Source organism: Rhea americana, unplaced genomic scaffold, assembly GCF_003343005.1.
Source record: "Rhea americana isolate MKP2758 unplaced genomic scaffold, rheAme1 scaffold_310, whole genome shotgun sequence".
NCBI classification, from domain to species: Eukaryota; Metazoa; Chordata; class Aves; order Rheiformes; family Rheidae; genus Rhea; species Rhea americana.
In genome coordinates, this window is record NW_028186436.1 from 222967 (window position 1) to 239532 (window position 16566).

The window sequence follows — 16566 nt, forward strand, 5'->3', positions numbered from 1 at the left end:
AATGGGAGCCCATTTGGAACAGTTTATAATGAATAATTGGGAATTTAACAGGTGGCTCTGTAAAGTGAGAACCATTCTTAGCCTTTAGGCTTCAGCAGGTTGTGCTTATCATGGACGTAATGTGAGGGGAGGGTGCAGGGAAGAGGAGAGGGAATCTCCCATAATGTACTCGCTCTTTTTCCTTTTTCCCCTCTTGCTCTCCTGCAATGCTCTTTTGATCGGTGAACGTGGGTCAGTTGTTTTCAAAGGGATCTTCTGCAAATATTTGTGCTGAGATTCAGCTATGAAATGCAAGAACAAGAATTTACTGGTGTAAATTTTGCTTCTCGAGTTCCATGTTTATTCCTTGAGTTCCATGTTTGATTCAGGAGTGTTTTCTAAAGCCCTTTCCTTACACTTCTGCAGGTGCTGGAAGATAATGACTACGGTCGTGCAGTGGACTGGTGGGGTTTAGGAGTTGTGATGTATGAAATGATGTGTGGTCGGCTCCCTTTCTACAATCAGGACCATGAAAAGCTCTTTGAACTCATCCTCATGGAGGAGATTAGATTTCCACGCACTTTGTCACCTGAAGCAAAATCCCTTTTGTCAGGTTTGCTGAAGAAAGATCCTAAGCAAAGGTGAGACAGTTGTTCTAATATTTGCATTTTTAAACACATGTGCCCTCAGAAATACCAACATTTAAAAAATAAAACCTCCAAATAAAAATAATTCTATTTAAAGTCTGCGCAAAGAAAAAAAAAAGTCATGCTATTTAGAGGCATGTCAATGAAAAGGAGCTGTTCTCAAGGCCAGTGACTTAAACAGTTTCTTTCTATGCTGCTGTATGAAAGACCCGTAGCAACATCACAAAAAAAAAAATTGGAATGCTATTATGCAAAGGGCTATCAAATGCACACATTCCAGTCTGTTTTCTTTGTTTAAAGTTGAGGGAAGTGTTTCAGGAAAAATCCTGATTTTGTTTGTAAGCTTCAAAATTATCTATCAAGAATAACTGAGAAAAGTAGCAAACAGACCTATTCATTTTTGTTTTAACTTTTGACATAAGCTGACACTGCAGATAGCAACACCAAGCAAATTTGGTAATCAGAAGGCAGAGTTTTAGAATATGATGGCTTCTGTTAACCCAAAACTATAGCCCTGCACAAAGCAAGGTTAATTTGCTTTGGGTTACAATTACTGATATGATGCCTCTGGGCTGTAAGCTGCTTTTTAGTAATTGCTTTCATCTTCTGTCTGCTGCTTGCTGTTTTCTGGATTTTTCTGTTGCGTCTGTGCCATTGATCTAGCATCCTGCTTTGGACAGTAGGTGGTGGTGTTTGTACCATGTTTGTGATGGAGTGGGTACCATGCTTAATACACTGTTTTAATTTGCTTTCTTATTTAAAAAGTAATCTATGATAGCAATCTATCATATAAAAGAAAACCCATCCCCCAACTCTTAATGGCTAATAAATAAGAAAGAGAACAAGCTCCAAAAGAACATCAACCATCCCACTAAAATAAACACTAGTTTAAAAACCTGTCATCTTGTCAACCCAGAATCATGACTCTACCTCTGATCTCCTATCCTGCACCTCTCCTCTTTAAATGGACCTTGACAAGGAGATCTTTCAGGTGAGGTGCGGGTACAGTGCTCTGGTCTGTTTTTGGTGTTTTAGTCTATATGCACACACATACTATGAAAATTGTTTTTACTGCTTCTCACAAACTTGAAGCAAGGGATTTTTGTCATCACTGTGGACTATTTCCATTACTATTTTTAATAGAAAATACTACTGAAGGGGCTTGTGATGCAAATTTGTGGTTTGTACTACCAGATGGTTCAACTTAGTAGTGACATGGGGATCCAGAAACAGTTGTAGATAGGAGAATAGTCAGGCTGGTACTAGTGGGAACAGTTTTGCCCCTCTTGAACTGGGCAGGGGTTGCAATGGGACTTCCAGGAAAAGGTTGTATAGTTGATTAGCAACCCCGCCCCTGGCACTGTGCTCTGCAAATGTGGTTGCAGCCTGTGCCAATAGGATTACTGTCCAGAAATGCACTGGGTTAAATGGACTCCTGACCCTTTTGTAGCTTATTCAGGTGGGGCCTTTCAATCACTGGAAATACCAGTAGCATCTGCTGTGATTTGTTCTTAAAGGAGCATCTCTGATGAACCAAAATGCAATTTGTTTACAAACAAAGAAGGCCCACTTGTTTCTAATTACAAGGTTTCTCCAATGCCAATAATTACTCCACAATATGCTCATTTTATACAAATAGCCACTTCTTCACATGCATCTTCAGCAGGCTTGGAACCAATGATGCTTTGATCTGTTGGACAGATGATTTCCATGCTGTTGATAAAAATAACTATAGAGTAGACAAGCATGCACACGCGCTTGCAGCTTGCTAATTACACTGGTGCATCTCAAGCTTTTGGAGATGTGTACTGTTCTTAAATACTGATTTCTCACCAGTCACCATTCACCCAACTTTTTAACTGAAGATATCATTCAGCAAATCCACTGCACTTCTGTGTTTTGGGCAGTACTGGAAACAATGAGGCAGAAGTGCTAGGGATAGAATTCACGAATCCTGGCCTTGCAGTTTTATGGTTTTTCTCGTTAAGTCAGCGCTCTCAATGCGGTCTGTGTGCTGGGGTGGGGGCCAGAGTGCTTGGCAATTGCCTCAGAGGGAGTTCATGGAGCTGTATTAAGAAAAACAGCCAGATAGTCTTACAAATGCATTCAGTGAAAAGTTAAATCGTCAGCGTGTGTAATAGTCCAGTTGACGTTAGCCCTTTGGTGATGCTTTGGGGAGCCACCGTGCAATACCATAGAAATCCCCACCTTCGCAGAGCCAAGCGCCTGATGGAAATTGCTGTCGTCGTAATGTTGTCTGTAGCCAAAACCAGCAGAACTGGCAACATTTAGGTACTGCTAGTAAGCTTAAGTGGGACGCAGGAGACAGCCAAAAGCACCAGGAAAATAAAACCCGGAGATTTTCTCCCTTCCAGTAAATCTTAACAGGAGTGGGGAGAAAAAGTTGATATCATGAAGCTTGGTTTTGACAAAGCTTTGAGTTAGATACCTAGGAACTGGTGAGTCTTGACCTGGATCAGTGAATTAAATCTTTAAAATTACCTGTTGTGCCTGATCTGGAAATATTGGAGCAATCTTAGTATTTCACTTTCAATAATAGCAGTTCAATTTCAAGCTCATAAGCGTATGGAGAAAATATGAAGAATAATAAATTGTGTTCTGCTTTTAATCAAGACTATTTTCTAAATTTGGTCATATAAAATCCTTTTTGTAAGACTAAAGGAATTTTGAAGTTTCTTTTGGGATTGATATAAACTTATTAATCTTGTAATGTGAGCCTTCATTTTCCTAAGAAGGAAAAAGCTGTTCTACAAACATTTCCTTTTAATGTGACCTGAAATTCTCCTTTGTTACTTTCTGCCATATGTCAGATGGGAGGAGGTAATTATAGTGTATTTCTATATGTAAAACAACAAAGTTTTTAAAGTACTTTAATTATTCTTTGACTATAGAGATCATGTAAAAGTGGGCATGAGTCAGAACTGTCCGTGTAGATTACCTGAATTTAGAGGGGTGGAGGTGGGTGTGCAATCAGCAAAAAGGTGTGTAGCAAACTCTGAATCTTAGCCCTTTTTAAACTTGAAGGAACTTTGAAATGTTTTCTCTGATTTCTAGTTATGTCCGATTTAATTCCATGCCTTAGTGTTCCCTGTCCCTTTGTAAGGCTGCCCCCTCCCCACCCCCATGTTCAGACTCTTTTGAGTGGTGTTTATCACAAGTTGTTTCACTTTTTACTTTCATGATGCTTTTGGATCTTGCCATTTAGGAAGAATCAGAGAAAGGAGATGCTTTTCCAGTGCTGCAGGGTTATTGCTTCTGTTTCACATGCATCGTGTTAGAGAAGCGGGGAAGTAATGTTCAGCGTGGAGGTGGGGGTTGCATTAGGTTTTCCTAAAGCCTTAATCTCTGAACAGGAAAGCCCCAAAGGCTGTGTATATGTGAATTTTAGCTGTAGAATACAGCTATTTCTTTGCAAACTGGCATTTAACAAACTAGTGTTACTGAACCCCCAGCAGAGCTGATTTCTCCATGGTGCCTAATACTGGTCACAGGAAAGGAATGTAGATGCAATTCCTAAATGCCTGCATGTTGCTATTAAAGGCCTGTGAGGGTAAAAGCCATAGTAAAATAAGTTACTAGTTTCCTTCCTAATTGTGTAGGGTGAATTATGCACCTGTATAATCTGCCTTTATGAACACAAACAGCTTTTGCAGTATTGGTTTTCTTGAGCCCAGTGGGTATGTTTTAAATTGCCATAGAACCAAATTTAGGAGTAGTGTCAGAGGGGATTGTAATGAGACAGGCCCATACTGATTTGGGGCAATGTGTGAGTAGAAGGTGCCCATGGAGCAGTGAGTTTCAGCAGCCTCACACAGGGAGAAGGAGGAATTCTTCTCCTTGTGTCCCACGGTGCTTGGGAACTGTGAGGCTACTGCCAGGGCAGAACAGGCCTCTGCAATACTTCTGGAAAGAAACTTGAGAGTTTTCCTTGAAAATTTGGATGTGGCTCTTGTAAAAATGTAGTAATTGGTTGTTACCAGTCGGGAGATCCAGACAGAAGTTTCTCATGTTTATTCTTAGCTGCTTCACTTTCTGTAATATTTCTTTGTATATGGTAGACTTCAGTGGCCTCTTTGTAAGTCCTATTTATGCTATTCTTGGTTGTGTCTGAAGACATAAATGCAAGTAACTTTATTGTACAAGAACTTTTCAAGACTTCCATGCTGCATTTTTCTTCAGTTGCTTGCAAGATTGGACTCTTCCTAATTCTCAGTGTTTCTTGGAAATGATTTGTTGTATTAGGGGCTGACTTAATTTAGTTTACCTTGAGAAGGTCGTTTTGTAATAAGTCTCTGAAAAGCAGGTGTATTTCAAAATAAGTTCACACCCAAAACTTGGGTTTTCTATTGTAGTTCTTGCATTTGGTATGAATGGATTTTTTTTTAGTAGTATGGATTTTTAAAAGGCAAGTACAACATCTGGGGTGTCTCTCAGCATTTCCCTGAGTGTGTATTTGCCCTTCATGGAGCGAAGGCTCATACTAGATAATATATTCTCCAAAGCACTTGTATATGGCTGCAATCAGCCAGCCTTTCTGTGAATTTTTGCAAAACGCTGGGTTGTTCTTAGCTCATATTCACTTCATAATTTCTGAACTTTAATGCAGGAGTGCAGGATGGTGACATCTGTGAATAAGGAGGAAAGGATTAATTGGCTCCCCCCTCTCCTTCAGTGAAGATCTTCATCTGCACTGGGGAAGCAACGAGGAGTCTGATATAGACTTGGCAGAGCCTCTAGAGCTGTGGTGAACCAGCTGAGGGATGACTGCTTGCAGAGCTTGTCTCTGTTCCCAGGCTACCCTGGAGCTTGTCTCTGTTCCAGGCTACTCTGCAGTCATGTAACATGGTATAAGGCAGATGGTGAAGCTATCGGGCAGCTTGTCTTGGCCTTCAAGGCTCAAGGGTAACATAGGCTTGGTCTTGGATTTGACCTGGGGAGGGGAAGTGCAACTTCCCAGGGCTTTGCGTCTTGAAGCCTTGGGATCAGTTCCCTGTTATACTGCATATTTTCTGAATGAATATAAGGAAAACCCTTAGGTTACTCTACTACTAAATAAAATGGGACCAGGAAGCATGCATGAACTCTAAACTACTAGTCACCTCTGTTTCCTTGTGTCTCTGGTACAGCTGTGGCCTGTGCTGACTTGTACTCTCTGAAAATAGCGCTCAGACATGATTCAGAGGGCTGCATACACCAGGATCCGTTGCCAACAGGCAGTATGGGCAAAACTTCACCATGTTTGACTCCCTCCACTTTATAAACAGTTGCCCAACACTGTCCCGAAAGGCTTTGTGCCTTCAGGCGTACTTGTGGACCCCCTACTATGTCCCAGTTGCTCCGTTTCAGTCTAATTATCTCTCTGATGGGCTGTAGCACAGCCTTGACATTATTCCAGATGTTTTGAACTGAACTCCTTTCCTCCCCCCTCAGATAACAGTATGTTAGGACCACAGGCTCACCATGTGGCATGGAGGAGATCCAGGGCCAAGTGCTTGTAACATGGATGAGGCCAGGCTGCTTGGCTTCAGATTCAGAGAACAGTCATTGTCCCTTTTCTATTTAGCAGCATAGTTATAGCCTTAATCTCTGAGACACAGTTCTGGGTAGTTAAAATAGGGATAATTTCCCAATTTGCCAATGGAATTAGAGAAAAATGTACCAAGAATCACTGAACACTCAAATAGTACATGTCAGCCTGGATGAATGTGCTAGTACCTTTTGCATTTAAAATCCTGAGCATCTCTTAACCTTGTTACCTGAAAGCAAGTGTCCTGCTGATTATTCAGGATGTGTTTCCTTCTCTCAGTGCATGTCTTTGTGTGAAGATGTGGTTCAATCTTCTAGAGAACACTTTAACTTCTACAGCAAAATTCAAACATTTGTTAACTCAAAACTGCAACTAAACTGATTGCATCTGTAAGCTGTGTGGACAGTGGGTTTTTTTCCTTTTCTTTCTTTCTTTTTTTTTTTAAGAGTAAGTGTTTTATCTTGATATACCCTAAGTCAATAAAATACCCTTTGTAATTCCTTGAAGCCAAGGAGGACAAAGGATCTGTATACAATGTGATATCATCACTGCAATTGTCAGCTGTTTTCTTTAATGGAAATTTAAATCAGATTACGTAAATCAGTTTGTCTTAAAAATTCTTGCCTCCTTTTACTCTTCAAGTTCAATTTTCCTGCTGGCATCATAAGCATTGTAAGGGGTGGTCACTTCTTAGCCCTCTCCTAAATTAAAGACCTCTTACTTGCAGGATCTGCTCCAGTCACTAATACAGCATCACTTCTGAAGGCCAGATCTTTTGCAGTGTTGTTGTGTTTTGTTTTAAGGAAAACCTTAATTCTATACCAATAAAGATTTCTTAGTACGTTTTCAAATCTTACAGTGGAACTGTTTAAAATAGACTGTCAAGACTTGTGGTTCCTGCAGCTGTTGTACAAGAAACGCATGCAAAATGCAAATGCTAGAACATCAAACTCAGAACTTCGTCACTACTGTTTTATGAAAATTGTATGAGGAAAAATAGCTATACTCAAATATTTATTTTACTCCAAACAGGTTAGGCGGTGGTCCTGATGATGCGAAGGAGATCATGCAACACAAGTTCTTTGCTGGCATTGTTTGGCAAGATGTATACGAGAAAAAGGTACTGGTATAATTGTTCTCCTGTGATGAATTCCGTTCATGAATATATTGAATATTTCAATTTTATTGCCCTTTATAAGGTACTTGGAAGACCTCCATGAAAGAGGTTTGCAACTGCTTTTTAACAAAGCTAAATTACTTCATTTCTTAAGTACTGTAGTTGGATTACTTCTGAACTGAAGCTTTTTATTTTCTCAATGAGAGAAGTATCTCTCAATGAGATAATTGTTTCTGTGACTGAGTAAATAGGATGTGACCTAAATTGCTTCCAAATTTAGACAGCATATAAGCTTTTAAAATGGCTTTTCCTGTGAATTCTTTTTTCCATTTCTCACTATCAGTTGAATTATCTGCTGCAATTTATGGAGCCTAGAAGTGAGTTATCACTGGTTCCTGAGCATGTGGAAGTAAAAGTGCCTAGAAGCACTAGCGGAAAAGTAGCTGTTCCCTTTCTATAGTCCTGGCTTGAATAATAAAATCAGGTTGAATTAGGCAAGCACAGAGAAGTGTTGGCTTTTATATCAGTTCAAGTATAACTTTTTTCATGACAGAGGGATGATGTGAAGTTTTTGATTTTTCTCATCAGTGTTCTTCAAGCCTTGTTTGAGTTTGTAGGCTTGCCAATGGGAGCCATTGAAATCAAAGAGACTTACCCGTTCAGTATGGATATATTTCATCAATTCTTGTTATCTTGCTGCCCTGTTCATCCACACACAACTCACTCTGCTCATCCAAGATGTTCTGCTCACTCCTTTCAGGGTGATCTGCTGTTGCCCTCTTCCTTTTGCTTCTCACCAGCCACATTCTGTGTAATATGCATGTGAAATGCAGCTACCTAGAGCTTTGGTCTGGTGATTCAAGGCTTCCATCTACTGAAGCCATGTGGTCTTGTTCTGTCTCAGCCTTTCCTCTGCAGCTTCTTAGGACATCAAGTTGAGTTTAATTTCTGAATAAGGTTAACTGCTCCTACCAATTGGAAGGAGAACTAAAACTCCTGTGCCTCAATAGTATGCTGCTTTCTAAGATTACAAAGGTTTTTTAAAAATACAGCATTTAATCTGTTCAGAGTTTAAGTTCTTTGGAGTATTCTGATAAAACTATCAACTTCTGATAAACTGTGGTTTATTAGCAATTCCCTTATTCTAGAACATAGAGAATAATACTGCTGGTTTCCATATCATAATGGGAGAATTGTCCAATGCTAATATACAATTATAGAGTGTTCTGTTTCTTTCTCCTCTTTGTTCGTTTCCTCACAGATGTGTGTGGCTAAGGGGAACTGAAAGATTAAAAAATTAGTTCTTTGTGTCTTTTGAAGTGTACTTAGAGCTTAGACCCTTGGCCTATCAAAGCATTCCTTGAAAGAGCAGGATGCAGCCATGAAGTGGGTAGACTCCATGCAATTTGCTTCTGCCCTATCCAGCATAACTGAAAGAGTATGTCTGAATTATTGCTGTAAACTTGAGGTCACTGTCTTTTTGACTCAGCTGGCAAACTAAATACATGGGGTTTTGCTAATTTTCTGTAATTTAAGGTTAAAAGTTGATAATGGGGCTCAAATATCTTCAGTGCAGTTATTTGTTAACAAGTGTGATGGTAGTTCTCCTTTCCTGAATGGAGGCAAAATCAAACAAGCTGGGGCAGCTGATTTATCCATAAGACTGAGAAAGCCTTCATAAAATGTTCTTTAGTAGTGCTGTGAAGGTTTTCCTAAAGGATACATGCCATGCTGACTCAGACTGTTGTGGAAATTACTTAACACCTGGAGTTTGTTGTTATTTTTGAAGAAAATAGTGTGCCAGTCAAGACTTTCTGTCTTTAGCTTATCTAAGCAGATTGGATTCTGGTTTTGCTCCTATCCAGTTAGTAGGTTCATGTGAAATTGGATGTAAACCATTAACTATTGCAGAAATAACCATGCTGTGCAAATGAAGAGATTTTGGAAAGCCTGTGAGTAATTGCTGTGATATGTTCTGGATGGTCCAGAGGGGATCTTGTAGCATTTACCTGAAATGCAGTCTCACAAAGAAAAACTGAATTTTGTCAGTGGCCTAGCAGTGTTGATGTTCTAAGTTTGGTTACCCACCATCTCCAGATAATGATGAATAAGTTTATGAATATAGGCTTGGGGTAACCAAGAGCACTTACTTTGTAATTAAGCTTTTTGGAAATGTAGCTTTCCTTTGAAGTATAAGGAGTTTGGAATAACTGGGGTTGTCCCAAGAATTTAAAATCTGCATTAGAAGATCATGGAAAACTGGATCCAAAGTGAAGAAACATGCAATTTAATTTGCACTATTTTGTTCACCCATGCACCGTGCAAAATGCGCACAGTGAGATTTTAATCTCCCTTGGGGAGGGGATTGGTTTGGGGTTTTTTGTTTGTTTTTTCCTCTTAGACCAACATAAGCCTGCAGGTCTCATGCTGATCTGCAGCAGTGGGAGACTACAGGTGGCATCTCTCTGCCAGCTGAACTGCAGAGGTATTGCAGTGAGAGCTTTCCAATGAAACAACATATTTGCTGGGTAGAACTAGTGTTACAGCTTTCTGCTGCTTCCCCTCTGTTCCTAGTGTAATGTTCTGGATCTGACAAGAAAAAACTGTCTTGTGGGTGCATCTTACTCTATCTCAAATTGTTTTTAAAAGATTTTTAAACAGAAATCAAAAGATGCAGGCAGCACTTGCCTGTTATGCACGTGTTCTGACTTGAGTGATGTTCAGAGTCATTCTGATGTGCATAGTTCAGGCATCTGCTGCACTGCCCAAGTCCTAAATCACTGTGGTGCACGCAGCCTGGTAAAGCAACTGGGAGCAGTACAAGTGCCAAAACTGCCATTAGCTTAAAGGGCAGGACAGAACATCATACTCTCATATGCATGCATATATTGTCAAAAAACAAAGCAAGGTTCACTTTAAGGAATAGACAGAAAACTGCTACAAGGATAAAGAGAATAGAGTTTAAAATGAGAGAGAGAGAGAACACCCTTCCTCAACGAAGTTTTGGTACATGACACTGGTACAGCTAGATTGAACAGTGTTAACATCATGTGAAGCATTCTCTCTTTGATAGCTTTAAAAACGAATGTAAGGCCAAGTGGCTTATGCCTTTGGCCTTTTATAGGGCCAAACATATAGGGGGATATATGTATATATGTATATGCGTATGTATTTGTGTGTATATATGGAAAAGAGATCCTTTTATTTTCTTTTTTAATTCAGAACATAAACTCACTTACAGAGACCTGATCTGATCTCCATGGGCACATAGAATCATTAGTAATTTTAAAAAATGTTGATGAACAGATAAGACAGCATAGTTATAGAATAATAAGCACTAAAAAATTCTATACCTTTAATGTTTAAAAATTTATTTTTAAATTGTAGACTGTTTTTTTGTATTTGGAAATACCACCATGTGTGTAGAATACCCTTCTTAAAATATTTTACATTGAAAATAAAGGAGCTTTATTGTATTCCTTTTTGTAAGGCAGGATAACACTCTTAAGTGTTCTCAAAACAGATCAGAAAGATGATCCTGGTGATAGGGAGCTTGAAGCTAGTGCTTTTCATATTAACCGATTGTCTTGTCAAGCAAATGATTCATTAAATCTATATTGAGGGGAAAAAGAGGGGTGGAAGAGAGATGTTTCATATCTTCAAGATTTGCTATTTTCCAGGTAGCAGCTTCTCTTGGGGTAGTGTTTATTTCTGTACAAGTAAAGAGTGCAAGTCTCTGTCACTGCTTAATTCCATTTGGAACAATTTAGCATTTGCTTAGATCAATTTTTCCCTGCAGTTTCAGTTTGGAAGCCGTGTACTTCCTCAGTCACCCTCCGAAATCGCTGCCTAGCGTGGCTCTGTGCTATTAAAAGATGGCCATGTTTAACCCCAGTGGTGGGCGAGTCGAAGCCCAGCATTGAAAGCTATTACATGTCCCCTGTGGGAGGGCTGAAAACAGTGTTTACGTTCTGTTTCCACTGTAGTGTGCAGTGGGGAGGTGAGCAAGGTCTGCGTCCCAGCTACGCTGCCCTCCAAAATTGTACAGGTTCCAGCTCTGCGCATCTGTATACAACCCGCTCTGCTGCGCTGCCTCCCAGGCTTTCTCCTCCTCCAGCCCCAGTCAAGCAGCTCAGCTCCATCTGGAGCTCCCGTTGCCAGGGCTTGCCTCCACACACATGGATGATTTCTAGCCCTCCTGCCCAAGCGAGTTGTAAGATTAGGACCCAGATAGCGCAACTTGTGGTTTAACAAGAGGATGTTTTCTGCTGAACGTTGCCTGTTTCTCGTAAACACTCCCGGCTTCTTAAGTTCAGAGTTGGTATCTAACTGCTTTTTGAGGACCTAGAGTATAATGCTCAAGGTTGCTACCTTGTCCTGGATTATCCCGCGCTGGTCAGTTTTGCTGCACAGATGCATACTCAGCTATATAAAGTGGCTCTGTAGTTTTAGGTTTCTTATGAAGCTGGAACTTTCAGGATGATACACGAGTCTAGCTGATTGATTTGGTATCACTAAGCATGTTACTTTTTCATCCTCTCCAAACTTAAATCAGACAAGATGCAGTCTGTAGTTTGTATATAATGAAGTGGTGAAACAGCATGTTCTTATAAATGTTAAGAATTAATGGTATATAATTTATTACTTGAAGAAACATTAGGAGCCTAAGATTTTCTTTGTGCAAATAGCTTCTAGGGGAAAAGTTTTACATGTCCTACAAAAACAGCATATGCATATCTAAATAAATATACTGGATACTGTTCATTTTACATGAACCCCTTTTTAAAAATTTGTTTTAGTAATACAGGAATTGCCATAGTAGCTTGTAAGACTACTTCAGATGCTACCTGTTTCAAAATGTGCTTTAAGAACTAGTAAATGGACAGTATTTTTCTATTTTTTATAGCTTGTACCTCCGTTTAAGCCACAAGTTACATCTGAAACAGACACAAGGTATTTTGATGAAGAATTTACAGCACAGATGATTACAATCACTCCTCCTGACCAAGGTAAAGCTTCTCAAATGTTTCCCACTATCTTCCTAGGCAACCAAAAATAATTTACTGTAATGCTGTCCAGTTTCTTTAGAATGTGTGAACAAAACATCGGTTTAAACTCGTGTGTTTTTCCATACATGTATTTGAGCAAGAAATTGGTAAATTGATGTGAAACTTTTCACACATCTTTCCAACTTGGGAAATGAAAACACTGTTTTAGAAGGTATTGTGATTATTCATGTGATGTCTTCAAAATCTGCATATTCCCATTGGAAAATAATTCTGAGTTTTGCACATGTACATATGTACGCACCTTGTGTGTATATATACAAGCAGTCAACTGAGTGTGGTCTATATTCAGTCAAAAAATATTTTCATGGTAACTGAGGCACGTTTGATACTCTGAAATGGTGACTACCAAAAATTCAGAACAGTGAATACAGCTCATAGCGATGTTAAGTGGACATCTGAACAACTATTTTCAGAAAATATACAAAAATCAGTATCTTCTTTGCCCATTTAATGGGGTGAGATATAAGACTTTTTTTTTCTCTTATCAAGCTGTAGAAGAAAAAAAGCTACAGTGGATTTGTTTTCTGGAAAAAAAAAACTAGTAGTGCATTATTTTACGGTTTGCTTTTTTAAAATGAAAAAGTACTAAGTGTTATCTAATGTTTCTCTGTTCTCAGATGACAGCATGGATTGTGTAGATAATGAGAGAAGACCTCATTTTCCTCAGTTCTCCTATTCAGCCAGTGGAACTGCTTAATGTTTTGCAATGTTTTCCCATTCAGAAACAAAACAGACTGCATTTTGGGGACCTTACTTCAATGGACACTAGAGAACTTTCTATATTATCTGAATTACAAACTGTGTTTGTATTACAATTTAGATGAATTTGTAGGAAGCCTCACAGATTCTGTATTTAAAACCAATTCTTTGATGCATTTTTGAGAAGGAAACAAATCCATTCGTAAAGTATTAAGTCAAGGCTTTTATGCTGAATGACCATAGGTTTTTAAGAATATACACCAAAACTGTTTACTTTAGAAATAATTAAGGTATTCAACATATCAGCAACTCTGACCAGAAAATTCCCTTATTTTATTTATTTCATACAGTTCATTACCTAAATATAGAATCTGCATTCTGAACAATTAGATTTATATAGGAAGATGTAAGACTTTAGTAGCTAGTGCAATAATATAAGCAACAAAGTGAACAAAACTCTGGAGGTTTAAGGTTCAAACTCATTTTGGACAGCAGTGAAGTGTCATTCTACTCCAGAAAACCAACTTATAGGAACAGCATTAATGGCCTCAGTGAGGTAAATCAAAAAGCAAAAGTTATTTTTGTTATAACATCTGCTGCAAGACATTACGTATCAAATTGAATTCAGTGGAATCTAGTCCATTGCTACATTGTACAGATGAGTATTCCATTCAGGACAGTGCATTTAATTACTCCATTTGCGTAGGGTTTGGGAATGCTTAATAGGATTGGCTTCTCAGAACATAGCAAACATTGATTTACCAATCTAATCTGAAATGCAACAGTAGAAAATCACCCACTTTCATCAGTGTATAAAAGTACCATACAGGTCTAAGTGAGAAATCATCTTAATTAGTGAGTCAGCCAGAGAAAAGTACATTTTGGCACTGAAGTAATGACTTGTTGCCGTTTTTTATGAAAAGATATATGAATATATATAAACACTTTTTTTTTTTTTTTTTTTTCATCATGCCGGATCATTTCCTCATTCTTGAGTGTGCTTTAAAGGTATCAGCTGACAGTTTGTGGTGCCTTCTCACTCTTGAAGATTCACTTTAGCAGTGTTTCCCATGTTTAGGAAAAAAGCTAGGTTGAAATTTCATATGTGTTTGAATAATAATGGTGTTCAAAAGTGAATTTTTTTTGTTTTCATTTTTAATCTTAGTGAAAATTTCCCCACACCCTATTTTTGTTGTATCATGTTTCTTTGTAATTTTCATAAAAGCAGTCTTATTCTCTCTTCTGCGAGTGAACTTATTCCAGTGTAGGTTGTGTTCTTTTAAATTGCCTTTTTTTTTTTATTTTTCATTCTCTTGACTGTATAAAAATGACGACATGTACTGCAGTTGGCTAGCATTTAATTTTTTTATTTGAAAGGGAGTGTATTATGAAACCCTCACTTCCCCTTTCCATCAAACTGCTGTTTGCACAGAGAGCCCATCACTTTTTAAACAACGTTGAACTCTAGTATTTTTACTTATGATATGAAAGTTTCCCTCAACATACTAAATAAAATTTGCTTTAACAAGTTAGGTTCTTATTTCTTGTGGTAGGAGCCTTCTGGATTTGTAGAGATGCAACAACTGCTCTCCAGTTTCTCAAGTTTCTGAAGTATACAGAGACTTGAGAAATGACTATGACTTATTCTTTTCTGTCCTTTATCAGTTGTTTCTTCTCTGCGCTGATTCAAAGATAATTTTGGAAAAAGTTTAAGTAATACACCCTGTGCCAGAAATGCATTATGTGCTGAGGTAAATGAGGACAGGCCTCATTTTGCTGTCTTCCTGATGCCAGGGAGATTGTGTTAATCTTCAGAGTTGTTTCTAGTCCAGTCACTTGGGTCAAGGTGCAATATATAATACTACATCTCATTTCTCGAGGCTAGTATTAATTGTTTCTAGAAGCTAGCTATGGGAGGCTGGATTGTCTCTTTAAGAAAAGAGTACAGGGGGGAAAAAAAAGAAGAAAAACCCAAGAATTACAGTATGCCTCAAATTAAGGACAGAACTTGCAGTAAGATGTTAAATGTCTGAAATATTTCTGGTTCAAGAAGCAGACTATAATTCCTAGCAGAACTTACTGTGCATGTTATGGAAAGTGGAAGGAATGATCCATATTCTGTAGAGGATGCCTGTTCCATTCTGCAAGTCTGATCTCGTAACTCTCCTACTATTCCATTGCTTCTAAACCTGCATCTGAGTTTGCAGCCAGCCGCACTACTAAATCCAGAGAACTCTTCTGCCACTCTACAGGCTGTGATGAGTTCTGAGCTAACGTACTTCATGCGTCCAAATACAGGCAACACAAATGAGCAAAGGTTACTGCAGTCTCCCCCAAGGAAAATCTGGTCTCCCAAGTGCAGGAACAGATATGGATCAGATGGTTTTGGTGAGGCTGACTGTCTCAGAAGGGTATTTTTGGGGCCAATTGTTGCTATTGGATTTTGTTCTAACTCCCGTATATAAGGTAGAACAACTGTAACAACAAAAGTACTGTCAGTATCTAATAAACTTAGTGCTGTTAGCAGCAGTGAAACTGGGAGGGCAACACCTGCAGTGTCTTATGGATGTTCTTCCCCATTTCACCTGGGATTATTCGGAACACCTTGCTTGTCATCTGATTGAATGATTATCCCCATTACAGCTGTCTACCTGGAAAGGTAAAGTATGTTCTTTAAATTCTGGTATAGCAGAGAAAATTAGTAGCAGCATATCCATCATTGTTAACATACTGTTGTCCTTCTCTGTCAAAGTCTGTGACTTGAGCATCTCCTTCACCTCAGATTACTTTCATACTTTACATTCAGAGACTGTTTACAGTTTGCAGATTCTTTTAGATCATATATTAAAAAATACTTCTCTAACTATCCTTGCAGCCAAAACTCCCTCGTTCTTCCCTCTGGCATTTATAAATGTCATCCTTGCTCTAACATTATCAGAGCGAAGATCACTTTATTAGCCCATGGATTTGACAACTTTATTCCTCTTTCTGCTTTTTTTCCAATATTAACTACTATTCCTCCGTTGGAGCAGGTTACTGGTCATCTTTTTCGTAGGCTGTTCTTGTGTTGCCTGTCACTTTTTGTACACTACTGCTGAAATGCCGTTATCAGTGTTCACTATACCATGTTTCTGCACGGCTGTTCTTTGTCTTCATGTTGGCCTTTATACTTGGGTGGAATGTCCCCCAAATGCCCATCAAACTATCGCCTTCCCTGAAACATGCTTAAACCTCCTTGCTGTGATGGCAGCACAGGTATTGCTGCTGGTCAAACTGACCCATGCTGTCTCCTTGCTCTTCTCTGTTGCTGTTTGCTTTGACTTCAGTCCTCGTATTTGAAGTGTATGCTGAGCTTAGTGCGCTGGAGTTTGGTTTGTGGTGAAGATGATGTATCCTAAGTAAAGGGATTTGCTACAGTAAAGCAAATGCCAAAACAGCTCTCTGCAGACCACTGGTAGTACATACACATTACAGCCCAGGATCTCAGTAAAACACAAGTTGAAGGTG

General features: G+C 38.9%; 1 protein-coding gene across 2 annotated transcripts in view; it reads left to right on the forward strand.

Moving 5' to 3' along the window:
* The window catches only part of AKT1 (AKT serine/threonine kinase 1), a 74222-nt gene extending 59635 nt beyond the window's left edge, over positions 1-14587 (forward strand). For both annotated transcript variants that reach the window (XM_085310120.1, XM_085310121.1), the window contains 4 exons: positions 406-620; positions 7207-7294; positions 12198-12300; positions 12978-14587. In XM_085310120.1, coding sequence (XP_085166246.1) covers positions 406-620; positions 7207-7294; positions 12198-12300; positions 12978-13057 — 486 coding nt within the window. In that variant the 3' untranslated portion in view covers positions 13058-14587. The remainder of the gene's footprint in view (positions 1-405; positions 621-7206; positions 7295-12197; positions 12301-12977) is intronic.
* The last annotated feature ends 1979 nt before the right edge of the window (positions 14588-16566 follow it).